Below are 10088 nucleotides of genomic sequence, written 5' to 3' on the forward strand. Positions count from 1 at the left end.
AAGAGAATGAGAGTTTCTCCTCACGTGTATCATGGTTTATGATATAAATCTGCTAATTCTCTTTAGACATATTAATCAGAAAAGCAAACTTAACGGCCTCAGCATGTCTGTCATCTTTAATTTCATCATCACATTTATGCCATAACTTAGCTCAACCGATCAGATTAAAAGTGTTGTTGTTTTTTTAAATAACAGTAATTTTGTAATACTGAAAGACGTAAACTTTTAGTCCACCATCATGTTTTGACTTACAAGAGTTTTAAATAATTTCTTTTGTTAATTTTCTATATCATATAAAATCAAAGTATATCAAACTTTAACTGCCAGTAACAGAACAAACAGATCAGCCAAAGTCCATTTAAGGACAGATCTCTCTCAGCAACCACACTTACCTTTTTTTCAGTTTCAGGGACAAAATTTTAAAATGTTGGCAGATTTTTTTTATTTTATTTTATTTTCTCAAACATTTACTCTCAAATATTTATGTTTCTTTCTAACAGGGATGCCAGGAGTTTGTGAGTCTTTGAGAGGGAAAAACAGGATTTATTCAGATTCATTTTCAGCCCTAAAACTAAGTCCTGCACACAAACTATCACATATGAAACCCGAGTAAGTAAATTAGTACGTACGGTTTATGTGCTAAGAGCCTTTCAGACCAGCGGTGCGCAGCCTAACGTCTCTCTCTCTCTGACTCTGAAGGGTGGAGTTGAGAAATGTCTGCTGTCAGTGTCTCGCTCGGCTCAACTTTGCTGTTTTTCAGCGTCTTCGTGTTCGTCTCTGCAGGTGAGATTTACTGTTAGAAACTAACATAATGCCCTTCTGAGAAAACGAGGAGTAAAGTAGACTGTCTGTGTGTGGAGGAGACACAAGGCTGGGTGCAGTTTGTGTGGAGTTACCATCTGTAATCCAGCTGTGACAGAGACAAAGAAGTGTAACGTGTGTCAGGAGTCAGGATGCAGCTACAAAGCTTTTTGTTCAGTGTATACAAACAGCTGTAGCTCCATAAAGGCAGCATGCAGAGACTCACAGTGTCTTATAATGAGAGGCTGCTTTCTCTCACTCATTATGTTCACTTATTATCAGCACATGTTGTTGTTCTGTGGAAGCTAACATCTTGTAGTTTCTCACTCTTTGCATGTTTAGCATGAGGCTAAAATGACCTTCGCCTTGTTCTCGGAAGTGATAACAACAACATGTCTGCCCCATTTATTTACTCTGATAATGGAAATCAGGATAATCAGTCAGGTAATGAAAAAATGTTGATTGAATCTGTTCTGTTTAAGACTAAATACAAAAACAGGATTTAAACTTAGTTTATGTACAAATTTAACATAAGCTCCACAAGTTAAGTGCAGTGATCTTGTTTTCAACCAGATATTTTTTTTTATACATCATGATCTCTAATCTGGATTTAATCTGATCTGGAGCAGGTTCACAGCACAAGTTACCATGGCAATGCACTGTTATAAGACGTGAACCAACTTCCTAGCACAGAAAACCCTGAACCCAAAGCTGCTTTATAGTACAGGCCTCTGCTGGGCTTTAAGACAATAACATTCATTAAATCCATCCAAATGTTAAAAGACATAAACAAATATTTAAAGTAAATAATTCTGCTTATAATTGCTTGTTGACCTTTAACCTCTCTGCTCTGTGTTGTTTCCTCTTTCAGTCCAGATAAACATCACAGCCGAGTCTGGACAGGACGTCGCGCTTCCATGTCGAGTTACCAATAAGATCACAGCTGTAGAATGGAGCAGAGCGGGCCTGGGACAGAAAAATGTCTTTTTGTTCCAGGATGGGCGTTTTGTTCCAAACAACCAGCATCCATCATATAAGAACAGAGTGGCTCTCAGAGGGATGAAGGATGGAGACGCGTCTTTGATTGTGAAGAAAGTGACCACTGCTGACTCTGGAACATACAAGTGTCTTTTTAAAATAGCAGAAACACGTTCATGGAAAAACATCACCATCAATCTGAGAATTCCTCCAGGTGAGTGAGTGACTCTGATTTTTCTGTAAACCATATAGAAAACTTCATTCAGTGGTTTTTAGTAAGGTACAGCTTCCTCTATCCCCCAGCAGAGAATCTATGAAAACATGCTGGAAAGTGAAAATGTTACACTTCATTTAAACTTTCCTATTTTGGTCACCTAACAGTGGTCGGGGGACACACAAACATTGTAAGTGCTTCACAGTGGGAAAGATATGGCGGCGCGTGAACAACGCGAGGCTCAGTGTCTCTCCAGAATCTGCTATTTAGCGGTTTTTTATCTACTTTTAACCGGATTATTCGTCCAGAATTGCTGTGCGTTGCTGACCTACAGCAGACAAGAGCTTCTGGACATCTGGACTCACAACTCCAACAGTTTTATCGCCGATCTCCGACTCATCCCAGAGATCTCCAGAACACCGGAGGCTGCCCACTAGTGATGGGCAGATGAAGCCCCATGAAGCACTGAAGCTTTTCATCCAATTGGTTCACCCCAACGCGAAGCTTCATGAAGCTTCATTTGCTCTAGCAGGACACCTACTGGACGTAAAAATAATAGCTGGCATGAATTTGAAGAGTGTGGCCTTTTGCACACAGCCTGTAAATGTCAACAACAAAAGGAGTGTGTAAAACATGTATATTGTAGTGATGGCAGTATACTGTGTATATTTATAGTGGCAGTATGGGAAATGATTATTTGGAAATGCTTGAAATGGAAATGATCATTTACTGTGAGGTGAGGTGTGGTTGGGGTGTGGACAGTAGTTGTGCTTTTGTAACGTTGAGGTATGGACAGCTACACACTGAGGCTTTGAGCCTCAGTCCTGCCTGTTCACATTTTATTCTGTAAAAACTAAATTTTCACTGCTTTTACGACCTTTTTAGTGGGGAGAACATAGCTAGGATTTAATGATTTAACAAATCTTTTGAATCCTTTGTCCTCCACAATGCTAAATGGCTGGGAGTCCTCAATCACCATGCTGACCAGGTCTTCATCTATTTGAGATTGTTCTCCTGAGGAAAGACAATAAAGACAAAGCACAAATATAAATATCACACACGTAACTTATAACAGCTGTATAATATTGTTATATCATTTAGTAACATTACTGCATCCTATATTATCATTGCATTTGATGGCTCACCTGGTCTTGCTCCACAATCGGTGTTCCCCTTATTCTCATGCAAAGCTCTGTAGTGCCTAAGCATGGATGAGGTGTTGTTGTTATATCCCAGCTCCCTGGCACATAGCAAACACTTCACCTTGTACAAAAGTACAGACAGCTTAACATAAATTGTATTGCACCATCAGTATTATGAAAATACATCTTCTGTAGAAATTTACATACCTTGTTGGGAGGAATAAGATCAAAATGTTCCCTCACAGGGGAGGACATCCTCCTCTTCTTAGCTGGCTCCATTCTCTCCAGACTTTCTCTCCTCACTCTCATAAACCTCCAAACTGTCTCCAAACTCTCACTAACTGCAACTCTCCATCAAACACCCACATTTTTGAATGAAGTCTGAGGGGTTTATATCGCTGTCATATCTCGCGGCAAAGTTCGAACCACTTCATGAACCAGTCACGTGGTACAGCCGGGCAGCGAGGCTTCGGACGTCATCATTTTCAGCTCCTCCCATAAATGAAGCAAGCCTCGATACGCGCTTCGCGGAAACGCCCCCTCCATTACTCGACACACACTCCGAAGCCTCGATACAGAACGTCCCATCACTAGTTAGCAGGACGCCACACACACCGAGCCGACAGGCTAGCAGATGACTCCGGCAAGACCAGAGGTGGAGGTTTGTGCATTTATATTAACAATGCTTGGTGCATGAACTCCACTACTACTGAGAGTCACTGCTCACCTAATGCGGAGTTTTTAATGGTCAAATGCAGACCTTATTATCTCCCCAGAGAATTCACTTCGATCATACTCACTGCCGTGTATATACCCCCCGACGCTAATGCTAGGTTGGCCATGAAAGAACTTTCTGCAGCCATTAACAAACACCAGAATAAACACCCCGAGGCTGCTTTTATTGTTGCTGGCGACTTCAACCACACCAACTTAAAGACAGTCCTCCCCAGATTCCACCAACATGTCTCCTGCCACACCAGAGGAGACAAGACTTTAGACCATGTGTATTCCAACCTGGCTGGAGCCTACAAAGCCACACCCCTCCCCCACATTGGACAATCGGACCATCTCTCCCTGTTCCTCACACCTCGGTATTCACCACTCATCCAACGTGTGAAACCTGCTGTGAGGACAATTAAAGTGTGGCCAGAGAGGACAGACGCAGTGCTCCAGGACAGATTTAAAAACACAGACTGGAATATGTTCACCCACACAGACCTGGACCAGTACGCCTCATCTGTACTGGATTACATCTCCGAAACCACAGACAGTGTCACCACCCAGAAACGGATCACCATGTACCCCAACCAGAAGCCTTGGATGAACCGGGATGTTCGTCTCCTCCTGAAGGCCCGCAACACCGCCTTTAGGTCAGGAGATGCACACGCCTACAGCACAGCCAGGGCTAATCTAAAGAAGGGCATCAAAAAAGCCAAACACCATTACAAAAAGAAGGTAGAAGGACACTTCTCCAACTCCAACCCCCGATGCATGTGGCAAGGACTCCAGACCATTACAGACTACAGGACCACCAAACCCTCCCCCGCATCCTCTGATGTCTCCTTCCTCAACGAGCTCAACAACTTTTATGCTCATTTTGAGCGAGGGAACCCCACAACCACAACCAAAGCAGACATGATGCCAGACCACCAACCTATGACTCTCTCCCCCACCGATGTAGGAGCGGTGCTGAGCAGGATCAATGTCCACAAGGCTGCAGGCCCTGATGGCATCCCCGGGCGTGTTCTCAGAGCGTGTTCTGGGGAGCTTGCAGGAGTGCTCACAGACATATTCAATCTGTCCTTGGCCCACGCTGTGGTACCGGCCTGCTTCAAATCCACCTCCATCGTCCCGATACCCAATAACTCCAACCCATCTTGCCTCAATGACTACCGCCCAGTAGCACTCACCCCCATCATCACTAAGTGCTTAGAGCAGCTGGTCCTAGCACACTTCAAATCCTGTCTCCCCCCCACCCTGGACCCCCACCAATTCGCATACCGCCAGAACAGGAGCACAGAGGATGCAGTCTCCATCGCACTGCACTCTGTCCTCTCACACCTGGACAACAACAACACCTACGCCAGAATGCTGTTTATAGACTTCAGTTCAGCATTCAATACAATCCACCCCTCACAACTCATCAGGAAACTGACAGACCTAGGCATCAGTTCCCTCATCTGCAAATGGTTACTGGACTTCCTGACCAACTGCCCCCAACATGTCCGGCTGGATAACCACTGCTCATCTACCATCACAATGAACACCGGTGTACCACAAGGCTGTGTGATGAGCCCTTTCCTCTACTCCCTCCTCACCCACGACTGCAGACCTGCTGATGGTTCCAACACCATCATTAAGTTTGCAGATGACACCACGGTGATTGGCCTCATCAGTGACAACGATGAGGCCGCCTACAGGGAGGAGGTGGATCGTCTGGCTGAGTGGTGCGACACAAACAACCTGCTGCTTAACACCGAGAAGACCAAGGAGCTCATCGTGGACTACAGGAGGAATGCTGACCCACATCCACCCATCCACATTAAGGGGGCGGCTGTGGAGCGTGTGAGCAGCTTCAAGTTCCTGGGAGTCCACATCTCCGAGGATCTCACCTGGACGACCAACTGCTCCAAGCTGGTCAAGAAGGCTCACCAGCACCTCTTCTTCTTGAGGACTCTGAGGAAGAACCACCTGTCCTCAGACATCCTGGTGAACTTCTATCGTTGCACCATCGAGAGCATCCTGACCAACTGTATAACAGTCTGGTACGGGAACTGCTCTGCCTCGGACCGGAAGGCGTTGCAGAGGGTCGTGAAAACTGCCCAGCGCATCGCCGGAGCACCACTTCCTGCCATAAAAGACATTTACAGGAAGCGGTGTCTGAAAAGGGCTGGGAAAATCATCAAAGACCCCAGTCACCCATCACATGGACTCTTCACCCTCCTGCCCTCTGGGAGGCGCTACAGGAGCCTCCGGACTAAGACCACCAGATACCGGAACAGCTTCTTCCCCACAGCTGTCAGACTCCTGAACTCTGCCTCCTGACATCTGACCCACGTTAAACTCATGCACTGAACATACACACACCCACAATGGACAACTGTACCCTCAAACACGCAATAATAACATGGACTGAACCACCACTCACAACCACTAGCACTTTATATAGCCTCTGTAGAAACTATCTACACCCTCACTTATCTTAACTGCACTACTGTATAGCTCTGTGTAAATAATCATTCTGTACATTCAATAATCTTTAATCCTACAACTGTTTACAACTTGCATAGTTCCCATTTCTGTATAGCTGTATATCTCAGATTTCTGTAAAGTTATTTATTTCATATTCTGTATAGTTTTTCATATTTATATCCTGTTCATAGCCTGTACATAGCTTGTACTCACTACAGCCTGTACATACTTATAGTTATAGAATATTCACAACATACTTCATACCGTGTACATTATAACATTCCATAATAGACCCATTTCTGTAATATACTTACATATCTATACTATTGCTAATATATATTGTAATATATCTATATCACTAAAGCACTTCTGGATGGATGCAAACTGCATTTCGTTGCCCTGCACCTGTGCATGTGCAATGACAATAAAGTTGAATTCTAATTCTATTCTATTCTATATAATAATGGTAATCACTGTATAGTGGCCGGGAATAACACTCACTGATTCGTCTGTGAAGGTTCCCAGTCATCCAGGTCATCGTAGTCTAAGGAGCTTAAACAACTTAAACAAGTCCCGACGCTTTTCTTTCCAAGCTCCTTAGACCACTCACTAATTCCTAGCTTTCAGGAGGAAAGAAATACAAACCAAAGATTGAATGTAAGCACTGCCCTTTTCCCTAAAACATTAGAACTTTTAAATTAACATTTAATTTCCCTAAAACATTTAACACTGAGTAGTTGTGCCTGCTGGTCCACATGGTGTAGCTTGCCCACTGCAGCCCCACAATTCTCAGGGTCTAGATGCAAAGGAGATCATGGGACAAGCACAACTGGAACAGGATCAGGTGCAACTGGGACAGATGGTTGAGAAAACCTGGGGTCATCACCACATGCAGTGGAGAACAGGCTGTGTAGACCCAGATCGCGGTCGGCTGAATCTTCCTCAAAGGCTTATGGGGGGACCTCTGTTGATCTCCAGTGTTGAGCTTGGTCCAGGACCAACATGTTATTCGGCCCTGGTGTGTTTTAGTATGAATTACATACAGTATCTCTGTTTTTTTGGCCCAGACATGACACCTCACACCTGTTTCTCACCTGCAGATCGATCAGGACCGGGTGGAACTGGATCTATTGGAGTGATAGTTGGCCTGATAGTTGCAGGTGTGGCTGTTGCTGCTGGTTTATCGTTCTGCAGAAAACAAAAGCCACAGAGTCCGGATTCCTTCCAGCCTCCTGATGATCAGGACTAGACTGTCTGCTAAACTCTAAACAGAGTCTTCAGCTGGTGCTCTAAACTCTCAGTGCTGACACCAAACATGATAATCAATGTCATCATCATCACACTTGACAGCAGAACAGCGACTCAGATGATATAAATAGACAAAGTTTAAGTTTATACTTTTGTTTCCTTTGATAATAATTAATCATGCTTAACTCTTATCATGTTATCAAGATTAAATCTGATCAACATGATGATGAATGAGAAAACATCCTAACATCACCAGTCATCCTGTTGAACCTCAGCTCTGTATTTCAATATTATATTAAACAACACTTCCTGACTTTTCTACTCTGTGTGTCCTGTTGAATGTTTTTGGGCTAACTGTGGCTCAGAGGTTGAGCTGGTTGAAAGGTTGGTGGTTTGACTCGAGTGTTCCAGTCTGCACTCTGAGAAGTCTTTGGGAAAGATACAAACATCAAGCTGCTCCACAAAGAAAACATGTGGGTGTCGAAATGGGTGAATGAGTCTCACTATATAAGAACCAGCGAAATTAGATCTTTCATAATCATACAGTTTTATACTTTTGTAAATCAAAACAGATGATTTAGGACAGACAAAAAATACTGATAAAGGATAAAGACATGCTGTGGAAGAGAGACAGAGGTTAATAACAGATATGATTCAATGCAGAGAGGTCTGTTAATACATAGTGAGTGAGAAAGGTGACTGGAAAGGAAAAACTCAATGCATCATGGGAATCCCCGGCAGCCTACGTCTATTGCAGCATAACTAAGGGAGGATTCAGGGTCACCTGGTCCAGCCCTAACTATATGCTTTAGCAAAAAGGAAAGTTTTAAGCCTAATCTTAAAAGTAGAGATAGTGTCTGTCTCCTGAATCCAAACTGGAAGCTGGTTCCACAGAAGAGGGGCCTGAAAACTGAAGGCTCTCCCTCCCATTCTACTTTTAAATACTCTAGGAACAACAAGTAGGTCTGCAGAGCGAGAGCGAAGTGCTCTAATAGGGTGATATGGTACTACAAGGTCATTAAGATAAGATGGGGCCTGATTATTTAAGACCTTGTATGTGAGGAGCAGGATTTTGAATTCAATTCTGGATTTAACAGGAAGCCAAGTTTAGTTTGCTCCAACAGTTTAATATAATTTAGTTTGAATATTTTATCCTCAGATTTACCAATTTGTATCCCCAAATATGTAAATCCATTATTACACCACTGTAGTGGATCTGTAAGAGCTCTAACACGATTATCTTGTATATTTAATGACATAATCTCACTTTTGGTATAATTTAACTTGTATCCTGAAGCCGCACTATATTCTTTAAGACAATTCATTAATGAAGGAATTGACTTGAGGGGTCCGTTATATACAGTAGGAGGTCATCTGCATATAGAAAAAGTTTATGTTCGCTTGTACCGAATTTGATTCCAGATATAGCAACATTAGTACGAATGTCCACTGCTAGTGGCTCGATCGCAATCGCAAAGAGCAAGGGAGAACTTGGAGAGCCTTGTCTACAGCCTCTGGTTAAGGAGAAAGTGTTAGAAAGCACATTATTTGTTATAATATTGGCTTTGGGGGCATTAAAAAGTATCTTAACATAGCGGGTGAACTTTTCTCCAAAGCCCATGGCTTCCATTGTCTGAAATAAAAAGTTTGGTTCAATCCTGTCAAATGCTTTATTAGCATCCATGGAAATTATTAGCAATGGTTCTTGATTTTTTTGAGCGGCATTCAGTATGTGGAGCAGGCGCCGCACATTATCTGCTCCCTGTCTGTTTTTAATGAAGCCTGTTTGATCGGCATTTATTATCTTAGGCATAATGTCCTCCAATCTATGTGCAATTATTTTAGATAATATTTTATAATCTGCGTTTAAAAGGCTAAGTGGTCTATAAGAGTCACATCTCTGTTTGTCCTTGCCCGGCTTTGGCAGTAATGTAATTGTTGCATTTTCCAGTGATTCCGGTAATTTATTATTTTCTAAGGCTTCTTTAATCATATTTGTAAGTGGTGTCAATAATTTATTGGAAAAGGCCTTATAGTAATCAGCTGAGAATCCATCTGGTCCAGGGGTCTTATTATTTTGTAAGCACTTGAGGGCTCGAAGAACCTCCATCTCCGTTATATCTACATCGAGCAGTTCTTTGTCCTCATTATGTAATTTAGGAAGGATTATTCCATCTATAAATCTTTTTGCAGCAGTACCATCAACCCCTTGCTCAGATTTATACAGATCTTCATAAAACCGTTTAAACTCTGCATTTATGAGTACTGATTCATCAAGAAGTTTATCATCTTCCGTTAGAATTGTCCGTATAAATTTCTCCGATGTTTCTTTCTTAATTTGCCAGGCCAGTAATTTACTTGTTTTGTTTCCAAATTCATAGTAGTGATATCTAGTTCTGGCCATGGCTGCTTCTACTCTGTTGGTGTCACAGGCTGGGTCCCCGACCCAGCACTCTGAGTTTTCTTTGTATTTTTTGATATGTTATTAGTTTTTGTGTTATTTCCTATTTTGC

At 42.7% G+C, this 10088-nt stretch overlaps 1 protein-coding gene across 3 annotated transcripts; it reads left to right on the plus strand.

Moving 5' to 3' along the window:
* The first annotated feature begins 502 nt into the window (after positions 1 to 502).
* LOC309695838 (butyrophilin-like protein 10) lies at positions 503 to 7896 on the plus strand. 3 transcript variants are annotated; one of them, XM_082516754.1, is made up of 4 exons: positions 503 to 609; positions 700 to 783; positions 1673 to 1993; positions 7428 to 7896. In XM_082516754.1, the coding sequence occupies exons 2-4, from the start codon at positions 714 to 716 to the stop codon at positions 7574 to 7576; spliced, it is 540 nt and encodes a 179-aa protein (XP_082372880.1). In that variant the 5' UTR covers positions 503 to 609; positions 700 to 713; the 3' UTR covers positions 7577 to 7896. The 3 variants fall into 3 exon arrangements, with proteins under 3 accessions (XP_082372880.1, XP_082372879.1, XP_082372881.1); XM_082516753.1 differs by lacking the exon at positions 503 to 609 and having other exon boundaries at positions 656 to 783; XM_082516755.1 differs by lacking the exons at positions 503 to 609; positions 700 to 783 and adding an exon at positions 1157 to 1245.
* The last annotated feature ends 2192 nt before the right edge of the window (positions 7897 to 10088 follow it).

This window comes from Aulonocara stuartgranti, assembly GCF_965226115.1.
Source record: "Aulonocara stuartgranti genome assembly, chromosome: 3".
NCBI lineage: Eukaryota > Metazoa > Chordata > Actinopteri > Cichliformes > Cichlidae > Aulonocara > Aulonocara stuartgranti.